This window comes from Cebus imitator, unplaced genomic scaffold (assembly GCF_001604975.1).
Source record: "Cebus imitator isolate Cc_AM_T3 unplaced genomic scaffold, Cebus_imitator-1.0 Scaffold23, whole genome shotgun sequence".
NCBI classification, from domain to species: Eukaryota; Metazoa; Chordata; class Mammalia; order Primates; family Cebidae; genus Cebus; species Cebus imitator.
In genome coordinates, this window is record NW_016107338.1 from 10,144,976 (window position 1) to 10,172,444 (window position 27,469).

Here is a 27,469-nt window from a genome sequence, read left to right on the forward strand (position 1 = left end):
TTTTGATAATTTTTTCAATTTCCATCTTAATTTCTTTATTGGTCCCATGGTTGTTAAGAAGCATGTTGTTTAATTTCCATGTATTTGTTTACTTTTTAAAGTTTCTCTTGGTAATGATTCCTAGTTTTATTTCACTATCTGAGAAGATATGTGATATGATTTCCCTTTATAAAATTTTGAGACTTTTTTTGTGGCCTAACATATGGCTTATCCTGAAGATTGTTCCATGTACTGATGAGAAGAATGTGTATTCTGCAGGTTTTAGACAAAAAGTTCTGTAAATGTCTGTTAGGTTCATTTGGTCTAAAGTCTGGTTTAAGGCCAATGTTTGTTTGTTGGTTTTCTGTCTAGATGATCTGGCTAATGCTGAGAGTGGAGTGTTGAGGTCTCCTACTATTATTGTGTTGGAATCTATCTCTTTCTTTAGATTTCATAATATTTGCTTTATGGTGCACTAGTGTTGGTTGAATATATATTTAGGATTGTTATATCCTCTTGCTGGATTGATCCCTTTGTCATTATATAATGACCTTCTTTGTTTTTCTTCTCTTTTCTTTTCTTTTTTTTTTTTTTTAACTTTTCTTGAATTAATGTTTTATCTGATATAAATTTAACTATTCCTGGTGTGTTTTGTTTTCCATGCGCATGGAATATCTTTTTTCATCCCTCTACTTTAAGTATGTATCTAGCTTTACAAGTAATAGTGCATTTTTTATGGGCAGAATATTGTTGGATCCTCTTTTTTAAAAATTGATTCAAACGGTATTTATCTTTTTAAGTGGAGAATCTAATCTGTTTACATTCAGGTTTATTGCTGTTATGTGAGGTTTTGTTCCTGTCATATTGTTAATTGTCTTCTGGTTGCTTTTCTCATTTATATCCTGAATTCTTTTTCTATGTTCTTTGTTCCTTTGTTTTTTCCTTATTGAGTGTCTTTGTGACTTGCTGCTTTTCTGTGGTGGTACCATTTGTATCTTTTCTCTTTCTCATTTGTGCATTTCTATTACCAATCAATTTTGTATTTTCATGTGTTTTAATGATGGGAATTATAATTCTTTCACTTCCAGGTTTAGGACTCCCCTCACCCTTTCTTGTAAGGCAGGTTTAGTAGTAATGAATGCCGTCAGCATTTGCTTATCTGGGAATATATTTCTTTCTCATTTATGAAGGATAATTTTGTTGGATGTAGTATCTTTGGGTGGTGATATTTTTATTTCAGCAATTTGACTGTATTTTTTCATTCTCTTCTGGCCTGTCAGGTTTCTGCTGAGAAATTTACTGTTAGTTTGTTAGGCGCAACTTTATGAATAAATTATTTTCTGTTACTATTTTTAGAATTTTCTCTTTGTTACTGACTTTAGACAGTTTGCCTATAATGTGCTGTGGAGAAGACTTTTTGCATTAAATCTGATTGGGATCACTGGATCTCCAGTGTCTGGAAGTCTAAATCTTTTGCTAGACTTGGGAAGTTTTCATCTATTATTTTAAGTAAGTTTTTGAACTTTTTCATTATCTCCAAACCCTCAGGAATACCATTTGTAAAGTCTATTGCCGATGTAAAATGAGGAAACTGAGGCAAGTATAAGAAAATGAGAAGCTAATTTATTCAGCTCCCAGGCGAGGTTCTGTGGTCCAGGAAGGGGCCAAAGAAGTCACGCCCGGCTGTTTAGGTCATGGGGTTTTATGGGAAGGGAAGGCGATTGACTGGCTATTGGGGAAACAAAGCAAAGGCAATTTTATTGGCTGTCAGGAAAGAGGAAGTGCCTGAAACTAGTTGCTATTGGTAGGCGGGTGGGACTTTGGGTAAGTGGGTCTTGATTGGCTGTTGGGGAAACAAAGTGAAGGCAATTCTATTGGCTATAAAGAGGCAGGAAATGCCTGGAGCTAGTGGTTATGGGTAGGTGGGCGGGACCTTGGGCCTTGATTGACTGTTGGGGAAACAAAGTGAAGGCAATCTTATTGGCTATTAAGAAGCAGGAAATGCCTGGAGCTAGTGGTTATGGGTAGGCGTGTGGGACCTTGGGTAAGCGGGCCTTCTGGGGGCATACAGAGCAGACTGCTACCGGGCAGGGTCTGATGGGGCTTCTTTTAAAAAATTTTCCTGCAGGGTTTATCAACAGCGGGCTGGGGGTTGAATGCATAATTTAGTGCTGAATGTGTCCTTGGGTCTGGTATGAGGAGGTGGGTGCAGGAAAGCTGTGCGGCAAGGCCAGATAATGAGCTCGGGTGATGACGCAGTTATCAGGTGCGGAGAGAGATAGATGTGTCCGTTTAACCCTCTGTGAGGCAGCCGGCCTTACACCATTAACTCCTATATTTGGTTGCTTTATGGTATCCGGTATATCATAGAGACTTTGCTCACTCTTTTTTTATTCTTTTTTCTTTATTTTTGTCTGACTGGAGTGTTTTAAAAGTCCTGTCTTCAAGTTCTGAGATTGTCTCTTCTGCTTGGTCTAGTTCATTACTGATGCTTTTGAGTGTATTTTGTATTTCATAGAAGGAATTCTTCAGTTTCAGAATTTCTATTTGGTTCTTTTTTGTGATATTTCTTTCTTTGGTAAATTTCTCATTTATATCCTGAATTCTTTTTCTGATTTATTTGTATAATTTTTCATAATTCTCTTGTATCTCACTAAGCTTCTTTGTTATCATATAGTATCATACTTTTGAAATCTTTTTCTGGAATTTCCTGAATTCTTTTTAATTGGAATCTGGTGCTAGGGAATTAGCTATTTCTTGGAGGTTTTATATTTTCTTGCTTTTTCATAGTTCCTGTGCTCTTAACACTGATATCTGCACATCTGGTGTAATAGTTGTTTCTTTCAGTTTTTTTTGCATTTGTTTTTGTAGGGGATGACTTTTTCCTGAAAATACATGTTGGTTGGGTGGTGTCTTTTGGCTTTGATTCTGAGTGTGTTCAGTAGTGTAATCTCTGTATGATTTCTTCATCTGTAAACAGCATCAGTAGTATTTGTGATTTCCTCAGTGGTTTAGGGTGTGGTTATTTGTGGAGGCTACATTGAAGTTTTCCTGGGGATGGGGTGCCAGTTGGGCCAGACTTCAGGGCCCACTAGTGGTAGTGGTCGGCTGAATGTGCCTGATCTTGGGCCATGGGGCTATGTGCAGTGGCACTGGTGTTAGCAGTACCAGGCAGGCCAGTTATTGGACCTTCAGGTGGCTTGTTTAAATGTTAGTCATGGCAGTGGTGGGCTAGGTGTAAGAATGGGTTCATGAGTTCCCTAGGCGGCTGGCATTGTGTGGGTGATGCCAGAAGCAGTACTAGAATGACTCTTTCTGTCCTGATTGGTGCACACTGGTGTTGGCTGTGGCTGCAGTGAAGGATTGCCATCCACAGACCTAGACAGGCAGCAGTACCACAGTGCTGCTCAGCATTGGGGGAAGGACCCTGCCTGTTACATGTTAGCCCAGGAATGGAGGCTGTGCCACTGGTGGGACCTCAGTCACCACTGCAGCCCCAGACAGACAGCCCTTCAGCTCACTTGCCCTGACCTCCAGGGTAGCAGCAGTGGCTATACCTACAGTGGTGTGTGGAAAGGAAGAAGGAGTCCTGGTTTCTATGTGTGAGCCCAACCCCAGGGGTTACTCTCCTGGTGGGAGAATATCTCACTCTCTGCTTGTGAGACTGAGCATAGAGTTTGTGCTACAGCTTCAGGCAGGGTCACTTCTCAAAGTCCTAGACAGGGAGCTCTCTGTCTCTGGAAAGCCTACACTTTGCTTTCCTTTGTCCCAGGAGCTGTCTTTTTGGTGCGCTGCACCATTGTTTCCCCAAGGATTAGTACTCTCTGTAGGCTAAAGTATTGGAGACCCCATAGTACCTTTGGGACCAACCAGTACTGTATTGCTGTAGTCTTCTATGTGGACACTGGGATGTCAGTGGAAGCTCTTAGGATGTGGAGACATAGAGGCTGTGGTTTTCAGGGCAGGATGCAGTCCTGTGACAGCTATGCTGTCACAGTGGTACCCAGCTGCGACCACTTAAGTCTCAGGGGTAGGGTACATGACCCAGTACAAGTTTTATCTCTGGCGTAGTGCCCTCTTAGGGTCTCCAACATCCATGCTAGTGTTGGGGTTTGTGTGGTTAGAGGAGGTCTCTCATGGTTCATATTGCAGCAGTCTGTGTTGAGGATATGGACCGCTGAATTTCTGTGACTTACTCTTTCCTGGTAATACCAAGGCCCTCGGGGCTCCCAATCAATCTTGGATGAGGTGGCCACTTGTTTTCTTTTTCTTATGTACCCCAGGTATTTCCCCTTACTTTTCTGTCAGACTCTAGTGTTCTCTCCTAGATGTTCTGTTCAAGGTATGATCACCTATTCATAATTTTGGTTCTTCTTTTCTAGAAAGGGTGGGTGTCTGATGTCTCAGCCATATTGAACTGCATTTCACTATGTACTTCTTGACACTCATTGCAATTCCAGTTGGACATTTATTGTGTGACCATCTAATCACTAACTACCTCACTGACTTGACTGAAAGTTTCAGGAGGGAGGTTATCAAATATTTGGGAAGAGAAGTTGTAAAACTTCCTGCAAATATTTTGTGATAGATTTTTTTTCACTTTTATTCAAGTTTTTTTCAATGATAAATAATAATTGCATATATTTATGGCACACAATGTGATGTTTTGCTATATGTATACGTATTGGAATGATTAAATCAAAGTAGATAACACGTCTGTCATCTCACATATCATTTTTTTCTGGTGAGAACATTTAAAATCTAATCTTTTAGCAGTTTTGAAATATATAACACATTATTGTTAACTTTAGCCACTATGTTGTACAGTAGATCTCTAAAATGTATTTCTCCTTTCTAACTAAAACTTTGTACCTTTTGACCAATATTGCCCCATTTCCCCTCTGCCAAGCCTAGTAACTACCATCATACTCTCTACTGATATGAGTTTGACTCTCTTAGATTCCATAGATAAGTGAGATCATGCAGTATTCGTCTTTCTGTACCTAGCTTATTTCCCTTAGCATAATGTCTCACAGGTTTATCCATGTTGTCACAAATGACAGAATTTCTTTTTAAGGCTGAATAAGTATTCTTGAGTATATATACCACATTTTCTTTCTGTGATCGTTTTTATTATCAAAGATTTGGGAATTTTGTAATTCTAACTACAGAAAATGTAGTAGTAACAATTTAATAATACTCGCCCTAAGAAATTTCTGCTATGCTTAAACCCACCATAATACTCTATGCTGATAAATTAGGAAGCATATCTCACTGCATATTAAGGGTGTGTGTGTGTATGTGTGTGTGTTGTATATGTATATTTAAATTAACTCAGGAAGCATGGTTGCCAGTCTTTGAGAGGAGCCTATGATATGAAAAGTTGCCAAGCTTACTTTCTTGAAACATCTTCAATGATTATTATTTCATGGACTATGCTTTTAGAAATGGTCTTTTTCATTTATTCTACTGTAGTATGGATTACGGAGGAGAACTGGAAGTTGTAAAGGGCAGCTGTTGAGTATGGTCCTAGTAAAAGAGAATGGACAGGATGTATATTAAAGTGGTAGATCTGAGATAAATGGAACAAAGAGAATGAGCAGTATTTAATGGTGAATTTGAAGTTCGTTAGGTAAAGGTGAGAGCTTAAAAATGGTAATCTCATACCAAATGAAGTGAGAGGAGACTTAGTGGAGATCTTTATTCCCTTTTTTAATGTTTTTAAATTTAAAATAATAAAATGATTTCTGGCAATCATAAAATGGCATAGTATACAAATAGATATATAGTAAAAAATAAAAGCTCCCCTTTCCCAGACTCATTTCCTTCTCCAGTAGTAACTGTGTTCAGCAATTTGGCTTATATCTTTCTTCAAACACTCATTTGTGTGTGTATATGTATACACACATTAAAAAGAACAAATGGAATCACTCTGTATTTTTCTGTAACTTTCTTTACATAACAATATATGACACACCTGTCAGTGATCTACATCTATCTCCTTATTTTTACTAGGTACATAGTAATCCATAATTTAGATGTACCATACTTTACAACTATTAGTGGCAATATTTTTAGTAAATATGGAAATTGGACACAGATGACTAATTAAGGCAATGTAATAACAAAATTGTCTTAAAATTTTTTAGTAAATTAAATAGCAGAGACAAGGGACTTATTTCAGTTTCCTATTTGATTCTTTTAGTGAGGAACAACTCTTAGTGCATTTTCAGTATCCTGACTTTTGAGAAACACATTTTTAGCATCTCTTCAGAACCATAAAATAAGAAATATATTTGTGGCTAGATATGTTAAGCATTTCTTACTTTTGAAAATTTTCATAGAAAAATACTGAATAACACACAAAAGGTTTAAGAAATCATCCCTAATATCAATTTTTAAAAATTCCATATAGCAAGAAATTAGTCTGTGCCCTCTGGGTCCCAATTTTATCTCTGTGAGATGCCTGCTATCAACAGCTTTGGTTTTATTTTTTTTCTAATATTTTCTTGTGTTTCTACAATTTCTATATGCGTATATATACCTAGACTACTTGTTTTTTTCCTAGTAATATGTATAGGTCTGTAACTTCTAAAAATGCCCCCACCCCAGCTACCACCTTCAACAATGTATCATACAGTTGGGAAAAAATTTTCTGATTAAACTTATCAATCTGTTATGTTATCTTCATTTATTTTCTTGTACTAACAGCATCCACCATAGCCAAATTGAGAAGTGACTGATTTATTAACTGGAATGGCAATTTATTAACTTACTATGTGAGATATATTTGGCATCATAGACATTGCTCATTTCCTTGGGGTATTACCACCTTATGGATGAGCTACTCAAGAGACTGACATATAGATAAGAAGGCTGATTTGTGAGCAGAGAATGAGAACAAAAGCAAGGAGACGTTCTAACAAGATATTTCTTTCTAGCTGAAGTAGCTTAATTACTTGCCATGGGGCACTTTGTATCTTGAAAAGTAGCATTAGTCATTATAGTGATAGCCCTGAACATGCTTAGAGACACAGAGGGTGGGTTTCCTGTGGACTCCTGATCTGGACTATGCACTGCCCACCAGTCCATTTGAGATATCTGACCTGTCTGTCACTCATGAGAGAGGATAGCTTATCACATTACCCTTTCTTTATGTGAGAAAAGAGTTGATTAAAATTTGAGAAGGTTCCAAATCTGCCTAATGGAGACATGGAAAACATGTTTGCTTCCACAGCAACTCATTTACAAGCATTCTTTTAAAGCGAGGCTTTGTGGAGGTGGCTAATATATAAAGGTGGTGACAACCATGGTGTCTCTAGATGTTGCCAGATGTCGTGTCTCCTGGTGGCCAAAGTCATCCCCATTTGAGAACCAGGGAGCAGCGGTTTAGAGCAGTGGTCCCCTGGCAGCACCAGGGACTGGTTTCATGGAAAACAATTTTTCCACAGACCTCAGATCATCAGGCATTAGATTCTCAGAAGGAGCACACAACCTAGATCCCTCACGTGCATAGTTCCCAATAGCATTTGACTCTTTTGAGAATGTAATGCTGCAGCTGATCTGACAGGAGGTGGAGCTCAGTGCTTGCCCACCCACCACTTACCTCCTGCTGTGTGGCCTGGTTCCTAACAGGCCACAAATGGATACTGGTCAGCAGCCTGGGCATTGGGGACCACTGGTTTAGAGGGAGACTTGTTTGAGTGAAGAAAAGAGCTGGAGAGAGGAAAATCACATGAGATTTTGCATGGAAGTCAACTGAGAAGTGAGAGTTAAGCATATTAGTTCCTCAACAGTGGAGAAAGAGTATATAGGATTTGTCATTAGTAGACCTGTCTTGGTCTCTACTTTCCCACTCATTATGAGACCTTTGATTAATTGCTTTACCCTTCTGATTGGGAGTATGAGGATGAAATTAACCTTATTACTATTGTTTTCAAAACTTACATACTTATTTTGTATCAGTTACACTGGCATTTTACATGCATTATGGTGCATATAAAAGTCTTCTATAATTATAAAATATTATACAAAAAAAGTATTATCTGATTTGCCTTTCTCTTCTCACCACTGCTTTTAACTCTTTAGATCTTTAAAACTACTGACAAATATAAAATCTATCTTCGAACCTCATTTTATTTTGTGAATTTGACATAAGTACTTTCTGGGAATGATCACTTTTATGCAAATATAGTTAGCTGGATTTTAAAGTTACATTAGGGATTAAAATATGGCATCATTTGTTTTATAATGAGAATAAGTGAGAAAATGAGATTTATTAAATTGTAATAGACTTTGCAGGCAGATTTCTAGGTACATATGTATTCCATATATTGAATGACACCATACAAATTTTTGGGAAATCCCATTGTGGTACCCCAGTGAGAAACCTCATTTTTCTATCCAGAAAAATGCCTGTTTATTTCTTGTCCTTTTGTTTTTTCTCCTTAAGTAAATTTCCTATAGTAAATCAACTAATTATTTTTTATCTTTAACCATATTCACTTTTGTCTCCTGACATGTATGTAGGAGGCACTCACTTTTTTTTTTTTTTTTAATCTACTGAACAAAACTCAGATGTTATTTATGTTTTGTTTCAGTTAATGGTGTCTGATGTCATCTGATATAATTTTCTCATTCTCCTCAGAGTACCATTTCACTTCCAATTTAATCCTCAATCTAAGTACCATAGACTTTAGGGTTAAGAGAAGCCAATTTGAAGAGCCATTTGGATATTGCAAAAATCGGTTCTGGGTTTCTTAAAGAGAAAACTTACCTTTATAGTATGAGCTTATTTAAGAAAATGAGAAGGAGAAAACGAGAAAAGCAACATAGACATGGTCAGAGTAGGAATAATAAGGAAGGTACTTATTTCTGGAGGGGTGTCAGAAGAAAGAAGAGTTTTGGTTCCTATTTGCCTCAATTATCTCTTGCACAATGTTTAAACAACATTTAAATTGGGAAAGTGTTGGGAGATCCCACTGGCCTTCTCATTGGTTCGTCCTGAGGGTCTTTTCAGTTCAGATCTGCTTCAGGCATGCCTCTCTTTACCACCTTGCCTGCTCTTTTTTTTATTTTCTGAGCTACCAGAAGCCTCCCTCCAACCCCTTGCAATGGAATAGGACACTATCTTGGTGCTCTTTTTCCTTTTTGTTCTGCCAAATCTTACACAGACCCTTTCCATTTTGGAGGTCTTAAGGACTGACCACTTTGGGGAAATGAGAATAGCACTTTTCTGTCTGGGCTGGAATATTCTTTCCTTGACTATATTTTTCCAACTCTAGTTATCTCCTTCACAATATCCAGGAATATCTTTGGCACCGGTATTTGACAACTTTATGCTTCCCCATAGGCTGTTTTATAGAAATGCATTAATTAGCTTATTAATTGATTTATACCTTCTTATTCCAAAATCTGGTGTCAGGGGTGTCTCTAGTCCATAGGTCATTTGGAGGTATGAAATGGTGGACATACCTGGTCTTCCAAGTATCTAAACTTAGTAGGTTCAATAAGAGGGCTAAACTGATCTTTTGGGTTAGGATGTCCCAGATCTCAGACCTTAGATTGATTTCTGTCTTTCCACTCATTTTTTAAAGGAGAGCATGTCCAGTACCACAACTTTAAATATTACCTTTGTATTATTGGTGACTACTAAATAAACATCTGTAGTCCCTCATGAAGTTCAGACTCATTTCTGATTACATACTGGATCTCTCCCCTGGTATGTCCATAAATACTTTAACTTGTCAAAATTAAACTCTTGATTCTTCATAACCTAAATTTGCTTTTCCTCTAGCATTCCCAGTCAAAGTAAACTGTTATTCATGCCAAAGATCTTTGAGTCTTTCTCTCATATACCACATTCAATTTTTCAGCAAGTGCTAGTACAGTACTTTTTAAAATATATCTCAACTCTGCCCACTTATGATTTCCTCATTCTAGTCCAAGCCATCATTTTCTCTCACCTTGATCAATGCAATAGGCTGGTGATGGTCTCCTTGCTTCACTCTTGCCCTGACCCCCCACTTTATTTATTTTTATTTTTTTATATTTTGTGACGGAGTTTTCCTCTTGTTGCCCAGGCTGGAGTGCAATGGCGTGATCTTGGCTCACTGTAACCTCCACCTCCTGGGTTCAAGTGATTCTCCTGCCTCAGTCTCCCTAGTAGCTGGGATTATAGGTGGATGCCATGATGCCCAGCTAATTTTTGTGTTTTTAGTAGAGACGAGGTTTCACCATGTTGGTCAAGGCTGGTTTCGAATTCTTGAGCTCAGGTGATCCGCTTGCCTCGGTCCCCTAAAGTGCTGGGATTACAGGCGTGAGCCACCACATCTGGCCGACCCCCCACTTAAAAATAAATTATATTATAGTTCTGTGCTGCTTAAAACTCAATGACTTCTCTCTAACAAGAGCTAACCTAACCTGGCCCTTGACTGCTTCTCTGATTTCAAACTCTATGAATATCCCTTTCGATCACTCCCCTCCCGCCACACTGGCCTAATTTTCTTCAATCAGCCTAGGCACATTCCCACCTCAGAGTTTTTACATTTGCTCTTCTTTCTACCTTGAGCTCCTTTTCTTCAGATATTTATGTGGCTTGTTCCTTTACTTCATTTGGGCCTATATTCAAATGTTATTTCCTCAGAGAGGCTTATTTCTTTATTAGCCATCTTGCTTAAAGTAGCACCCTCCTAAATTTGCTCTATAGTTCTTATTGCTGTTGCACATTATATTAAAACTATTTGTTTTATTATCTGCGTCCACACTTGAATGCAGGCTCCATGAGGGCAGGGAGGGCAAGGGTATTGTCTGTTTTGTTCACTGCTTTCTCAGCACCTGGAACAGTGCCTGGCTTATATGATATTCTAAATATATATATATGACAAATGAGTGAATTTATGAAAAAGTGGATGCACCTATTCTTTGAAAAAGATTCTGGAGGAATGCGTAACCTCACTTGGCAGGATCCATAGTCTCCAAATCAATGCTCTTGCCTCCATGCATAGATTAGTTATCTAACCAGGGTATGCATGCTTTTGGCTCCATAACCCTCACCCCTCTGAGTCTTTTCCGGTAGCTATTCCCTTGTTTACCTACTCTCACAGGCCACACTGTCCTTCTTCATCCCATAAAAGTGGGGTTTAAAAAGAATTTTATAACAAATGCTCATACATAGGAAAAGCAGTTTTTGTTTAGACATATGGGTTATTTCATGACAGCAGTGGTGAGAACAGAAAACAAGGTAAAAGAAATGAGAGACTTGGAAACATTAAACTCTAGAGTTCTGAAGGAACTTGCAAATATTTTGGAGACAGTATCCTTGGGAAATCACAGCAAATGGGAAAGGCAACAAAAGATTACATTTTTTACTAGTTATATCTCACCTGAGTGTTCCATGTCTAACATTGAGCCCATTCTGGGTTACAAGGTTTTTAAAAAGACAAATGTGTTCAGAGTTGGTTAACAATGTAGTGAGGATATTCGTTATTAGATATAGGATTCAAAGGGATGAGTTTCATGGAACCAAAAGCATGCATACATTGGTTAGATAACTGATCTATGCATGGAGGCAGGAGCAGTGATTTGGATACTATGTACAGTATCATACAAGTAATGGTTGAATCAATTAGGGCATTATTCTAAATGTTTTTTGTAAAAAGTTATTTAGTCCTCATCCTATGAAGTAGATACTATCATGTTTATTTTCAGATGAGGAAATGAAGGTACAGAGAGGTTTAATTACACTCTAAGTGTTACACAGCTAGTAACAGGTATGGCCAATACCGATTTTATTCTGATTTCAGAATATGTGCCCTTAACCACTGTGTTATTTTCTTTGAATATTTGAGGTGGGTGCTATTGAAGAATTGAGGTACTGTGGAAGTTGTAGGGAGTCAGTTGCATCCTTAGCCCCAGTCTCAAGAGTCACCACCTCCTTCTCAGTTCTCTGAGTCTACCCAGTATGTACTTCTATAATAGGTATGGTAAACTGGTAACAGCACTTTATTACAGTTATTTGCTTTGATCTCGACTTCTTTTTATTAACCTGTATTTAACCTACTTTAAGAATTATATTTGATTTCTTTTTGAACCCTTTAATTTAGTGCTTGGTATATAATCAACATTCAGTTTTTGGTGAATTAAAAAATTAAGGAAGAATCTTTAAATTGGTTACAACTGACCCATGGTAGAATAGCTTTTCTGTGAAACAGTGAGCTCCTGATCACTGGCACTATTCAAGCATGGGCTAGATGCTTGAAGGGATGCTGCAGAAGGAACATCCACGTCATGTGGAAATGGAAAATTAGACTGAGTTTTTTTATAACTCTGAATTATCTGATGTACCATCGAGTTAGTTATGATTCTTTCTCCAAACATTTGTTGAGCACCTACTGTATTCTTGGAACTACAAAGATAAATGTGGCCAAGCAAATATCCATAAGGAGCTGATAGTCAGTGGGTAGTTAGGAGAAGAAGTGCTTAAGAGTATAGGTGTAAAGCTTTAGTAGAGAAAAATAAATAGAAAAACGATAGATTTTAGAGATGTTTTGAATAAAGGAGGAAGGGGAGAAGTACATAGGAAAGATGTCCCTAAAATTGCCTGATAAGGGAGAATTTGGGGAGTGAAGACCACATGCTGTGTTGCTATGGGGGTATTCTTCAAAAAGGAAATATCACTATTTGCCATTAAGGTGTGTGGTAGGGCTGGATGTAATTCAGTGGAGATTAATTCGTGAAACATTTTAAATTTGGAGACTCCTGCTAGTCTCCAAACACATAAAGATGATTAAGTACCTCCCACTCTCTGCCCCTTTAGAGGCATTAATATAAAATAGAATGATCTGTTAAGTCAAGTAAAGGTAAACATTCTGGTGACTAAGACAAGAGTTCTAACAGTAAATGCAAAGCAACTCTTCAGTTTCTTTCCTGAATAATGTGCCTGGAATCTGTTAGGCAGTAAGGAATGGTGGTCTGTCTTTATATTACCCTGGTCCCTCATGCTGCTTATCTTTAACACATGTCCAAATATGTCTCAACACAGAATCATCCTCTCTAGCTGGGACATGATGCCTAGGTGGGTGGGGGATTCTCCTGTTTTGTTTAAAATCAAAAGTTGTCTTTGAATTTGGCTAGCATGTTGATGATTAGTTTACTGACAATTGGTTTTTTTCTTCTTATACCATATGTTATTCCATGATTCATCAGCTTTGAGTCTGTTGCCTTGAAGGTGAAACAATTTCTTCCAATGTTGATATTTCATAATCTCATAGATAACAAGCATACGCATATGCATAGTCCTTTCAGAAGTTTTAAACATTTGGAGATGAATGAATTATGCTGCCACAAATGGAAAGGAGCAGTATAAAATTATAATGGCGATATCCAGTCATCTTTTGTGGAGTGATTTTGTGAACACTGATATTGATAAAGCCTAGATGCTTTACTGTATTCTTCTATCTCTCCTTGTGAAATTGTTTCTGATATGTATTATTTGTTTATGATTTAAAAATTTAACATTTTACTTAACTGCCTTGATTTACATGTATTTTAATATTTTAGACTGATAAGATCTTTATTTTTAGAAGTAGTGTTTAACTTCCAAATAAATGCATGACATTAGCTATTTATATTGTAATAGTGGCATCTCTTATATATTTAATGTGCAGCAATGACTATTCAAACCTCAAGAAATGTTTTAGTTTATGATATAGTAGTAATCTTTCAGAATATCTCAATAGAATACAGTACATTTTCTGAATCCAAAACAAAGCAGTTATTTCTGCATAGGTGCTTTCTAAGTATTTAGGAGATTAGACTTCTGATAAACACAGACTAAATTAGGTTTTTGCATGTAGCTTTAATCAATGCACTTATTGCATTGCATCCTTTAACCACCTGTCTCTTTTTACTCATAATGTCAGTAATTGTTTTTCAGTGAAGAAAATTCTCTATCCTGTTATAGTATAGATGCATGTGTAAAATATCTGTATAAGTTGTACATTTGGAGAGAGGTTTTTTAAAGATTCCCAATCACAGCATGTCTTCTTCCCTCTCTTCCCTCCTTACCTGGTTTTAGCTCCTCTTTTGTTCAGGTGTGCTGGTGTCCCTAAGCCTTTCTGGGCCACAGCTGGAGAAAGTGGTGATTGACAGAAGCCTGGTGGGGAAACTCATCTCAGACACCATCAGTGATGGTAATTACCCCCATGTGCAAATCAATTGCCTACATTAACAGTGGGGCAGGAGAAATAGTGTGTCAACAGGTAGACTAATTATTACCACTGGGGAATTGCAAACACAACAAGTAATTGCTTGTAATAGCATACTTAAACCCCCCTGGGACCAATACAAGTTTTGACTAATATTTAATATCAATGTTTTTTTCTTCTTGTCAAGTGTTAAGCTTACATTCTGAGTTTTCACTTTTTCTTTAAAAGAAGTGAACATTTTTTCAAAATAGGGTTTTGTTTTCATTATTTCAAAATTAGTTCTTTATAATTGGTACTTCAAATATATATTTCATTTCCAAAGGAATTTTGAATAAATAACACAAATATATCAACCCAGTAACCAGTAGACAATTGGTGTTTTGGCTCTCATAGGAAGATTCTTTGTTACTAAAGTCTTAGGAATACTAACTTTTGAGAGACTTTGGGCGTATTTTCTAAATAGCAAATATCAATGCCAAATATACTGGATAATCAGATCCTATTAAGTGACATCATAATCAGTCACTGATTTGTATAAGTGGTACAAAGCACATAAGAAAAAGATGTTAAGCCAGTTATTGAATAGGAAGGATACTGACATTTATTGAGCCAAAAGTCTCTATGTTCGGTTCCTAATGTACCTATTTCATTTAATACAATAAAACAATTGTATAAGGAAACGGAAGCTGAGCTACTAAGGAACGTGTCCAGAGTCATATAGCTAGAAAGTGATTTTGCTGAGATTTGAATACAGGTTCTAGCTGCAAAGTACATTTTCTTTTCACCATACTGTGCTGACTCCTGAATTTTTAAAGATTATATTCTTTTATTCAAGGTAAAAAGGTTGAGAAACATTGTATTATTATGAAAGATTGAAATGGTCAGTATCTTAAATTTAGTAATCAAAGGAAGTATGTCCTAGTGGAAAGGACAGAGGTTAGAATAAAGAAATCTTCTGTCTGCTGTGTGGTCTTACTAGCTATCTCTGAACAAGTCAGACACAATCACATCATCTTGAAGAAAAGAACTCTGCAGGATGGCTATAATTAGCAACATTAGTGACAGTAATAAGCTGGGGGTAGGATTGTAAGCATGCCATTTCCCCTTCCTTACAGGAGTAAGGTGCTGAGGAAGCTTCCCTTTGGAAGAGGTTTCATTTTCATATGTCTAATAATTGACCCCTTGGTTGATACTACAAATAGAATACTGGCTGTGATGATTTTGTTAAATTGATACTCCTCAATGAGAATTAAAAGGAGACTTCCAATACAATTCGTGTCTCTGAATTATCCTTTTTCACGTATTTCTTTTATTTATACCCCAAATAATACATTCTCATGGGAATATGGTAACAGTGTGATTTCTTGGCAGTTCTCCAGATTCTCTTGTAATTGTGTAGATCTGCTGTTGGTCGCTATTTGCATGGTTGGGGTGTGAAAGTAAAGGAAAATGTATAAAACATTTAATAGTTTCTTTATGCTAGGAACAGTGTAAAACATTCCTCAGATTCCTGTAATATGTTTTTATCAATAACTTTATATAACATTAATGGCTCTTTATATAATCCATGAATATTAGTTACCTACCTACCTGTGTGCTTTAATGACAAAGCTGTAGAAATATTGTTGTTAATTTTCATGATTAAATATTGAGAATGATTAAATGTTGGGTACATAAATATGTACTTACTGGATATAATATGCTTTATTTCCTCCAGCTTGTATACCCCTAAAAGAAGATTCATTGATAAAATGTTTTTAAATAAAGAGATTGGTGGAGAACACTGATCAGTATCCCCTAATAAATCCACTTTATCTTCATATTATCTCTATCCTGTAATATGTTTTATTCCATGTTAAATTTATTTTTTATAAGAATAAATGTTTCTACTAAATAAAACTAAATCTTCCCACACCACTGCCACCTCATGGATAAGTAATTAGGATTAAAATCTTAGCACAAATAAAATAGAATGTTTTCATCGCTACATTCAGGTGTGAAATCGTTTTTTAAAATACCTTTATAGCCCTGATTCTAAATACATCTCATTTGGTGGTTGTCTCCAAACATCAGTGTATATTGAAATAGTCACAGGAAAAAAGAATCATACATGATTAGATTGATAATTGTTGTTTATTCCTAATATCTTTAATATTTTTATAAAATGCTATAATGCTATTCAGGAGACGTTAGTGATTTCAATTAATATGTAGTATGTATGTTTGAAAATAGCTTTTTGTAATATTTCCGTGTTAAACTACTCATTATTTTATTCTAACTTGATATTATCTAATTATGTTTTTTAGCTCTTCTCACAGACAGTTTCATCATCTTATCATTTCTGTCACACAACAAGCTCTGTTTTATTCAGTTTACCAAGAAGATGGATTCTTCTGATGTAAACAAAAGACTGGAAAAACTCTCAGCCTTGGATTATAAGGTAAAGATTTTGATTTATATAGTCCTTTTATTAATTATTAAGGTATATATGAGTATCAATATAAGTTGGTGTTCTGCTCATTATTCTTGAACATTGCTGGATTTCAGAAAAACTGGAAATGTTACAGGATTCAGCTTAATTAATTGCTAACAGTGGCCATCCTAAGTTTTCTTTTTTACTCTTGCTATGGGGGTGTGTCTAACAAAGGCATGTTTGGAGCAATTTAAATAGTATTAATAGATGTCAAAGACAGAAAGGAGAGGCAAGTTACACTTTTGAAAATGGTTTTCTTGCTAGTGGTAGTATATATACCGTTCTCATTTTACCCGAAGACCCCATACCATCTTTCGAGGGTAGGATAGCTGCTCTGGTTTCCACTTCATAAGAAAGGAAAGAAAGAAGAAGGCACTTTCAAACGTTAATAGAAAAGTGTAATAAACAAGAAGGGGGAAGAACCCTCCCCCTCCAAGTATAACTGGAGAAAATGCAAAAAGAAATCTCCTTCATGTGTTAGTATCTCTCTCTTCACTAACTCCAGGTAATTTGTTTCCTTACTGTATCAGGGGCTTTACATCTGTTAAGGCAGAATTTTTATTTTAAGTGATGTGTTTAAGTTTTGCCACATTACATTTTAGCTGCTGGGAAGGCATATTCTCTGCTAGGATGAGTATCTAATACATTTTCCAGGCTGTTTCAGTTCAAGGCCTCTTTTCAGCAATGACTTGTGTTTGCAAGATTGATCCAACCTCTGTGATGTGGATTTGAGACAGTTCACTGTTCACTGGGAACACAGCTGATATACAGCTTCCTTAAAAAAGATGCACACTTATGCCATACCTAGAGCATCTGTAGCAAGGGCAAAGAGTTTGAGAAGCTAGCTCTGTAGCTTGAAACGTGTGTGTGTCTTTGGCAAAGTAATATTTAACTTAACCTTTTACCCTTTGGGATTATTACTTATCCATGAGGTGGCAGTAGTGTGGGAAGGTTTAGTTTTATTTAGTAGAAACATTTATTCTTATAAAAAATAAATTTAACATGGAATAAAATATATTCAATGAGTTTTTCATTGTGGTAATAAACTACAATCTGTTTTTGTTTACCAGCTTTGTGAAACTTCTTTTCATGATGAGATACGGAAAACAGATCTAGCATTTGGATCCCTAAGCCTTAAGTAAAGGAATTACTTATTTGCTTATTTGAATATGCCTTTGGATTTGAGAAAATAGAACATGGACATCATGTCATTTCTGTACATTAGAAAAGTAATCTGTTTCCCCTTAGAAAGCTTATGAGTTTTATTTTCTGGTTTAATATTTAAAATATATATTTTTAATACTTAGTCAAATCTGCTATTTGTCCATTGGAAGGATATTTTAAGAAATTCATTTATTTTACTATCCCTCTTGGTCATCATGACAGAATACTGATAATATTAAACTCATAGGAAACATGAAATTTCCTGACGTTAAGTGATTTGCATTATGTGACAACTGAAAATGTCAGTCACTCATTGTAACTCAAACTCATCTAGAAATTCATAGGTAGCATATTTATGTGGCACATAAGACATCAAAATAATGTATGTGTATTTTTATGTACTTAGCAATTTCATTGTGATATTTCTCTCAAATAAGAAGACTTACAACAATGATATTAAAGTACATCTGTGTTGTCTGTCATTGCCCATTTGGATTTTAAAACGAGGAAGTGGTATAGAGTATTGTAATTTTGCTTTTCTTTACAGCTGTACCATAATTTAATTCTTTCAGATTGACATAATTTTGGCAAAGAAAATTGCAGGGTAAACATCCTTAAACTATTGACCTTTAACAAGTTTTCCTATCTACATTTGAAAAATCCAATTCAATTTATTTAACAGTGAAGGGACAGTGCAAGGAGTTAAATGTTTACCATGAGAGAACAACACTAGTAATTACTTTGATTTTAGTTTCTTTTGATGTGCATTCAGAGGATGAAGAGGTCAATAATATTATGGCCATGCAAATAGAAAAGGGTTCCTTTTGACCATATTGAAAAAAAATAGCAGAGGATTATTAAAGCATTAACCTTGATTTTAATGGCCTTGGTTGAGTGGTGAGATCACAATTTGGATGAGCCTGATTATTTACTAAATACAATACATAAATGCAACGGGTTCTTAACACCCATTGCACTCTGGCATTATCGCATTACTGCCATCCTTTGTTGCCTTGCAGACAGGAATATGAAAGCAATCTGTCATGTAGTAAGACTGGCTCCAGAAGCATTTCTCTGATAAGAAGAACCCCTGCCCTTTGCTAGTGTCTGGTCCAGTAGGCTTAGCCATGCGCTTAATCCCCAGAAAGTGGTTCGATTATTGCTGACCAGCAATGGCAAGATAGTTTTTTTTTTCTTCCAAGCTATCAACCTTCCATTAATTCCTTAAGCAGAAATACGGTGCAATCTATATTTCCTTGGCATGTGTCACACAGATGGTGCCGTGCTTATGTTTTCAAATAACCATGTTCCAAAATAACATAGTTTGAATAATAAATTCTACAAATCCTTCCTAAGAAAGAGAAGCATAATTCTCAGAAGCTGCATAAACTTTTATGCATGATACTGTGACTTATCCCTTTTATGCAGAATATATATGTATATGTCCCATATATTCTTTAAAGAGATGTTTGCCTCAAGTTGTTTTTCTTTTTATTGTTGTCAGTCATTGTTAACATGTTATGTCTTAAATAGTAGTGAGACATTCTTGGTCAGCAGTACTGAACTTGTCATTTTATACAGCTGGTCTTAAATCCTATGTGTAGGTCGATGCTGTCAAGTAACCATGACTGTACATTTTGGCATTAATTGGAATTGCTACATTCACTTCCTTCCTAACTCACGTTTCTTCTTTTCTTTCCTTTGCTAAAAATGGGGAGAATTTTGAACATATGTCTTTTTTATATATGTGTCAAAAGAATTTGGTAAATTCTGACAGCTTCTTAAGCACATGTTTAACATGCATATTTACTTGAATGTATCTACATTTCCAGATGCTTTCATTTTTGTAATACTTTGAGGATTTTGCGTCTTTCAAAAGAAATGTTTCATGTATGCTTTTTTTCTAATTATTAGATTTTCTATTATGAAATACCTGGCCCAATAAACAAGACAACAGAGCGTCGTCTAGCTATCAACTGTGTTCATGATAGAGTTGTTTGCTGGTGGCCACTGGTCAATGATGATGCTTGGCCTTGGGCCCCCATTTCTTCTGAGAAGGATAGAGCCAATCTACTCCTCCTGGGTTATGCTCAAGGAAGGCTAGAGGTAAATCTAAAACAAATATGTACATTTTAATAAAGTGTAAATAGGATTATTAGATTTTTCTATTTTGAAAGAAATGTGAATTATTTTTTACCTATAATTTATTTTTTCAAATATTTAAAAAAAGAAAATTACATATGAAATAAGATCCTAAAAAGCATCACATCCAGAAGATGCCCAGACAATTCCAGGGCTGGTCAGAATAGTGTAGTAATTTAGAGTGAGGCTTCCAGGTTCAAATGCTAGCTCTGCCACTATGTAGCTTCCTTTCCTTGACCAAGTTACTAACTTGTATGTGCTATTGTTTTATTATTTGAAAAATAGAGTTAATGATGATGAATGAGTTAATATATGCATTTAGAGCAATATCAATATATATTAAACCCTGAATCATTGTTCACTATTATGACGCATGTTATTATCATTATTAGTTCCATCATTACTGTTTACTCATGATATCATGCCTGTGAAAGCTTTTGTTACCAATTACCCTCTTCAAACTTAAGTCAATTAACAAACAGTCAAATGTTTATATTGTGTAAGGCCCTTCATGCCAGACTGTAGCTGGGTCAAGGATATGTAAGAGAACTATAAATTAGTCTATGAGGTGAGGACTATATCCTCTATCAATTCATGATAATGGTTTGATCATTTATTCATATATGTGAACCTATGTGTATTTTCTGTTTGTACTAGTAGTTTGGGTACAAAATTCTCTATTTTTTCATTATAACTGTAGAAAAAGCTCCCTCTCTCCCTCTTTTTATGTAGGTAAAGTAGTATGGTGCTATATTTTCCTCTATTTCTCAGAATTAATATTCAATATAAGATGAATAAGTTTAAGTATTTTCTATCCATACCGACCTCTCCTGGTTTTATAAACTTTCAGGTTATCTTTTAAGACTGGGGCATCCTAAAGTTTGATGTGTAATATATATGTGTGTATGTCTTCTGCAAAAATCTTCTTAATTACCTCTAGATTTTTTAGTTTTCTTTTTCTGGAACTTTTCTAATTCTGTTGCAGTGACTAAAATCACTTGTAGTGATGTAGGTGTGGATTTTTGTGAGGCTAAAGAAGTGCCCTTTTCCTACTCATTTCCTGTTCATGATCACCATTTTATTGATCTTGGGTTCAGAAGTTCATTGAGTAAAAGACTTTGTTAAAATGACTTAATGTAATTAAACTAATTAGAATTCAATTAAATGTGTGTCTTATAATAAAAGTAAAAATAATTAGTTTTTAATTATATATTTTACAAATTACCTTTCTTTGAAATGAGTCTTTATATGAAATTAGGACTGTCCTAAAAGGATATACATAGTCTACATACCTCATTGCCTAGTGTCATCTAGATAATTGAACAAACTTGGAGTTGCCTGTTGATCGCCCCATATACTAACTATATGACTTTAATCAAGTTTACTACCTCTAAGCTTCTGCCTGCTTCTAGCTGATTCTGTGTTCTGTGGCTTTGAGTTGATAACCTTCCTTCTCTGGCTTTAGTATTCTTATTTTTAAAACGATAGAGTTAATCCAGATAGGTCACCTCCAGGTCTTTAACAGCTCTAAAAAGTGCTTCTATGGATCCTGAAGCACAGATCTGATTTAAACATTGCCTGCCCAAAAGTCTTCCGTAGATGCTAAAACCAAACTCAGCCTCAGCACTAAAAAACCCACCCTGATTGGCCTTGGCTTACCTTTCCAATGTTGTTTCCTTACATAAGCCCCCTTAGTTAAATGAATTTACTTGCGGACTCATTATTTCCTACCTCTGCCTGTGCACATTAATGCTATTTCTACTTGTAATAGCTGTTATTTAGCAACTATTGAGCATGACCATGGGGGTAAACAGTGTATTTCGTACCAAGGGATATGACTAAGAAACTGTCCTTGCCAGCAAGGATCTTAGTGTCTGCCAATAAGAGACAAATATGAAAATGTGTAAGTGCATTAAAGTGTTAATGGTGCTGTGGGTAGAGTATGTGTAAGCTGTAGTGGGAGCCAACGGAAATGGTGATTGATTCTACTTAAAGAGATGTTAAGTAGGGAAGATTGAAGAGGCTTCCCAATGTGTTCAAATATGAGCATGGCCCACAATTTTACTTTTTAAATTATCCTTTGTAGGGTTGATGTCAAAGTTATACTAGCTCTGTAGTATGATTTGGCTAGCTTTTTCCTTTCCTCCTCTCTTAAACAGTACCAAAAGGAATTGATAATTGAAAGTTTGGTAAAACTTAGCTTTAAAATTTCCTGGGTGTGATGTCTTTCAGGGATGGTAGATTTTTCATTACTGATTTTACTTTTAAAGTTTTTTTTTTCTTTTATTTCTGTAATTTGTGTTTCTAGAAAACTATTCCTTTTTTGCATTCGAATATTTTTTCATAAAGTTGTATCCAAATTTGTACATGATTCTTTATTCACCACTGATTGTATAATTTCCTCTCTTTTGATCTTATTAAGATAAATCATTTTTTTTGTCAAGAGCTTTTTAGGAATTAGCCCTTTTAATTATTCTAGCTGGAAAAATTTGTAAAGATTTCTTTTTTAGAACTTTATGTGAAATTTATTATGCAAAAAGTGTAATCTTTTAGAAGAAATGTCTAGGACACTAATTGTTTTCCTTGTGTGTGTGTGGAGACATAATCTTTAAATATGAAGTATAGAAATTTTTAGAATATTATGAACCAAAAGCACCAGTCTATTAAAGGTAGTACTCAGGAATATATTCCTTTAAACTTTTTTTTTCCATTAGCGGCCAAGTTGCTTCTTGGACAAATCATCAGGATAAAGATACAATATACTCTTAAACCCTAAAATTCAAACTAAAAATATAGCAGCCTCACAGAGAAGAAATTTCTTCATTGGATCTATTGAACTATAGAATATTTAAAAAACATTTATCATCTAGGTTCAATCAGAAAAGATAATAAGCTTTTATTTGGACAATGGAAGGATCTTAGAACGTAGTTCGTAGCCTTGACAATGTATTAAAATCACTTACAGAGCTTTTAAAAAGGGGCCCACCCAGACCAGTTGCATCTGAATCTCTGGAAGGGAGGGAGTATCAGTATTTTTTATGGGTTCCCTAGGTGATTCTTGTGTGTATCCAAGTTGAGAACCACTGCTATACAGCAAACTTTAAAAAAATTTTTTTAAAGCCATCTTTTTTTATGTAACAGACCATGGAAAGGATAAAGCCCACATACTGAACCAAATGAGAGTTTTAACAGTAGATTCTAAGTAGAAAATTGGCTTACGAAGCAGCTAAAAACAACAAAACAAAGGAAACATAGAAATAAGCTCTCTGTGACTGAATTATGTGACTTTCAGAGGAGAAACATTTTAAAATTATTTTATGGATATTAGAAAACTGCTAGTCTAATTTCACACCACAGAGCTGTAAACAACAGTCCATATCTTAATTAGAAGAACAGAATAGAGAGAATCATGCAGTCTAAGAAAAAAAGTTTTTGAAAAATGTACAATAGATGGCACAGAAAAAAAATTGTTATCAGTAAATTCATTTTAACATATTAATATATTTTAATGGTGTATATTTAAATTATCACATATAACATGGTAGTTGTTTTCGTTTGAATTTCCACATACTCTTTTTCTTTTATTTTTCAACTTATTTTAGAATTGGGAGGTACCTGTGCAGGCTTGTTTTAAGGTATATTGCATGATGCTGTGGTTTGGGCTGCAATTAAAACCATCACCCAGCTAGTGAGCGTAGTACCCAATAGGTAGTTTTTCAGTTCTTGTCCTCCTCGCTCTGTCCTCGCTCTACTTTTAGTCCCCACTGTCTATTGTTCCCCTCTTTATGTGCATGTATACCCAGTGTATAGCTCCCACTTATAAGTGAGAACTGTTAATACAACAGTATTAACTTTTCTGTTCCTGCATTAATTCACTTACATAATGGCCTCCAGCTGTATCTCTGTTGCTGCAAAGGACATACTTTTGTTCTTTTTTATGGCTGCATAGTATTTTGTGTGTGTGTGTGTGTGTGTGTGTGTGTGTGTGTGTGTATCACATTTTCTTTATCCAATACACCATTTGATGGGCATCTGGGTGGATTCTATGTTTTTGCTATTGCGAATAGCCCTGTAGTGAACTTATAGGTGCACATGTCCTTTTGGTAGAATGGTTTATTTTCTTTTTGGTGTATACCCCGTAATGGGATGGCAAGGTCAAATGGCAGTTGAACTCTTAGTTCTTTGAGAATCAATTTCCAAACTGCACTCCACAGTGAATAGACTAATTTACATATCCATCAACAGTGTGTAAGTATCCCCTTTTCTCTGTAGCCTCACCAATTTCTGTTATTTTTTGAATTTTTAACAAAAGCCATTCTGACTGGTGTGTGATGGTATCTCATTTTGGTTTTGATTTGCATTTCTCTGATAATTAATGATTATGAGCATTCTTTCATATGTTTGTTGGCTACTTGTGTATGTCTTCTTTTGAGAAGTTCATGTCCTTTGCCTGCTTTCTATAGAGGTTATTTGTTTTTTGCTTCTTGATTTGTTTACGTTCCTTATAAATCCTATATATAGACCTTTGTTGGATGCAAAGTTCACAAGTACTTTCTCTCATTCTGTAGGTTGTCTGTTTACATCCTTTATAGTTTCTCTTGCTGTGTAGAAGGTCTTTAGTTTAATTAGGCCCCACTTATCAATTTGTGTTTTTGTTGCATTTGAGTTTGAGGTCTTTAACATAAATTATTTGCCAAGACTGTTATTGAGAAGGGTATTTCCTAGGTTTCCTTCTAAGATATTTGTAGTTTGAGGTCTTAGGTTTAAGTTTTTAATTCGTCTTGAGGTAATTTTTGTTTATGGTGGATAGGTGGGGTTCCAGTTTCATTCTTTTGCATATGAATAGCCAGCTATCCTAACACTGTTTGTTGAATAGAGAGTATTTCCCCATTACTTATTTTTGTCAGGTTTGTTGAAGATCAGGATGGTTGTAGGTGTGTGACTTTTTTTCTGGGTTCTCTATGCTGTTCCATATCTAGGTTGCTTTGGGCATTATGGCCATTTTAACAATAAGGATTCTTTCAATCTCTGAGCATGGAACATTTGTCTATTTATTTGTGTTGTCTCTGATTTCTTTCAACAGTGTTTTATAGTTCTTATTGTAGAGATCTTTCCCCTCTCTAGTTAGCTGTCTTCCTAGGCATTTTATTCTTTTTGTGGCTGTTGTGAACGAGATTGCATTCTTGATCTGCCTCTCAGCTTGGACATTATTGGTGTAGAAGAATCTTGCTTGATTACCCTGGCTAGGACTTCCAGTACTATACTGAATAGGAATGGTGAGAGTGGGCATTCTTGTCTTGTTCCAGTTTTCAAGAAGAATTCTCCCAGCTTTTGCTCATTCAGTATGATGTGGCCTGTGGATTTGAAATAGATGTCTTTTATTATGTTGAAGTATGTTCCTTCGATACCTTGTTTGTTGGGGGTTGTGAAAGGAAGTTGGATTTTGTTGAAAACCTTTTCTGCATCTATTGAGATAATCATGTGTTTTTTGTCTTTAGTACTGTTTATGTGATAAATCACATTTATTGATTTGTGTATGTTGAACCAACCTTGCATCCCAGGGATAAAACCTACTTGATTGTGGTGAATTAACTTTTTGGTGTGCTGCTGGATTTGGTGGGCTTGTGTTTTGTTGAGGATTTTTGCCTCTATGTTCATCAGGGATGTTGGCCTGACGTTCTCTTTTTTTGTTGTGTCTGCCAGATTTTGGTATCAGGATGATGCTGGCTTCGTAGAATGAGTTAGGGAGGAGTCCCTCCTCCTCGATTTTTTTTGGAATAGTTTCAGTAGGATTGGTACCAGTTCTTCTTTTTACGTCTGGTGGAATTCGGCTGTGAATCCATCTGGTCCAGGGCTTTTTTTGGTTGGTCGGATTTTTATTACTGATTCAATTTTGGAACTCATTATTGGTCTGTTCAGGTTTTCCCTTTCTTCCTGGTTCAGTCTTGGAGCGTTTTGTGTTTCCAAGAATATGTCTTATTTTCTATAGATTTTCTATGTTGTATGCATAGAGGTGTTCATAATAGTCTCTCAGGATCTTTTGCATTCCTGTGGGATCAGTTGTAATGTCATCTTTGCCGTTTCTGGCTGTGCTTATTTGGATCTTCTTTCTTTATTGCTTTGTTAATCTAGCTAGCACTCTATTAACCTTGTTTATTCTGTCAGAAAACCACTTTTGGTTTCATTGATCTTTTGTATGGATTTTTGTGTTTCAATTTTATCAGTTCTCTGATATTAGCTTTTCCTTTTCTACAGCTACCTTTGGGGTTCATTTGTTGTTTTTTTCCTAGTTCCTCTAAGTGCAATGTTAGATTGTTAATTTCAGAGCTTTCTAACTTCTCGATGTAGGCATTTACTGCTATAAACTTTCCTCTTAACACTCTTTTCACCCAGAGATTTTGTATGTTGTGTCTCTGTTTTCATTAATTTCAAGAATTTTAAAATTTCTGCCTTAATTTCTTTGTTTACTCAGAAGTTATTCAGGAGTAAGTTATTTAATTTCCATGTAATTTTGTGGTTTTGAGAGAACTTTTGCTATTGGTTTATATTTTTATTGCTATATGATCCAAGAATATAGTTGATATAATTTTGATTTTTTTTTTTTAATTTATTGAGACCTGCTTTATGGCTGAGGAAGTTGTCAGTTTTAGAGTGTGTCCTTTGTGCAGATGAGAAGAAGGTATATTCTGTGGTTGTTGGGTGGAGTGTTCTCTTATATGACTATCAGGTCCAATTAGTCCAGAATTTCATTACCTTGATGATCTGTCAATTACTGTCAGTGGGTTTTTAAATTCTCCCTCTATTATTGTGTGGCTAAGTCTTTTATGTAGATCAAGGAGAACTTGTTTTATGAATGTAGGTGCTCTAATTTTGGGTACATATATATTTAGGATAGTTAGATCTTCTTATTAAATTGAACCCTTTTGTTATTATGTAATACTCTTCTTTGTCCTTCTCAACTATTGTTAAAGTCTGTTTTATCTGATATAAGAATACTGGCCCCTGTTCTTTTTTGATTTCTGTTTGCATGATAGATCTTTCTCCATCTGTTTAGTTTGAGTGAATGGGTGTTGTTAAATGTAAGTTGAGTCTCTTAAAGGCAACAGACTCTTGGATCTTGTCTTTTTATTCAACTTGCAACTCCGTGCCTTTTAAGTGGGGTGTCTGGACCATTTACATTCAAAGTTGATATGTGAGATTTTGATGCTGTCATTGTGTTACTAGCTGGTTGTTATGTAGATATGATTGTGTAGTTGCTTTATAGTATTTGTGGGCTATGTGCTTACTTGTGTTTTTATGGTAGCTGGTATTGTTCTTTTGTTTCCATGTTTACCACTCCCTTAAGGACCTCTTGTAAGGCTGATGTACTAAGAAATTCCCTTAGCATTACTTGTTTGAGAAAGATTTTTCTTCTTCACTTATGAAGCTTAGTTTGGCGAGATGTGATATTCTTGGTTGGAATTTCTTTTCATTAAAGATGCTTTTTTTTTTTTTTTTTTTTTTT

The 27,469-nt window shown here is 35.6% G+C and overlaps 1 protein-coding gene across 12 annotated transcripts in view; it reads left to right on the forward strand.

Moving 5' to 3' along the window:
• The window catches only part of LOC108299718 (WD repeat containing planar cell polarity effector), a 510,874-nt gene that overhangs the window by 144,250 nt on the left and 339,155 nt on the right, over nt 1–27,469 (forward strand). For 9 of the 12 annotated variants that reach the window (XR_005199011.1, XR_005199010.1, XM_017522162.2 and 6 more), the window contains 3 exons: nt 14,057–14,171; nt 16,493–16,626; nt 19,738–19,929. Coding sequence is in view for 10 of the 12 variants with exons in the window: in XM_017522162.2 (XP_017377651.1) it covers nt 14,057–14,171; nt 16,493–16,626; nt 19,738–19,929 (441 nt within the window). In the remaining 2 variants the exon portion in view is untranslated. The remainder of the gene's footprint in view (nt 1–14,056; nt 14,172–16,492; nt 16,627–19,737; nt 19,930–27,469) is intronic. The other 3 variants (XM_037736188.1, XM_037736191.1, XM_037736192.1) reach the window with 1 other exon arrangement.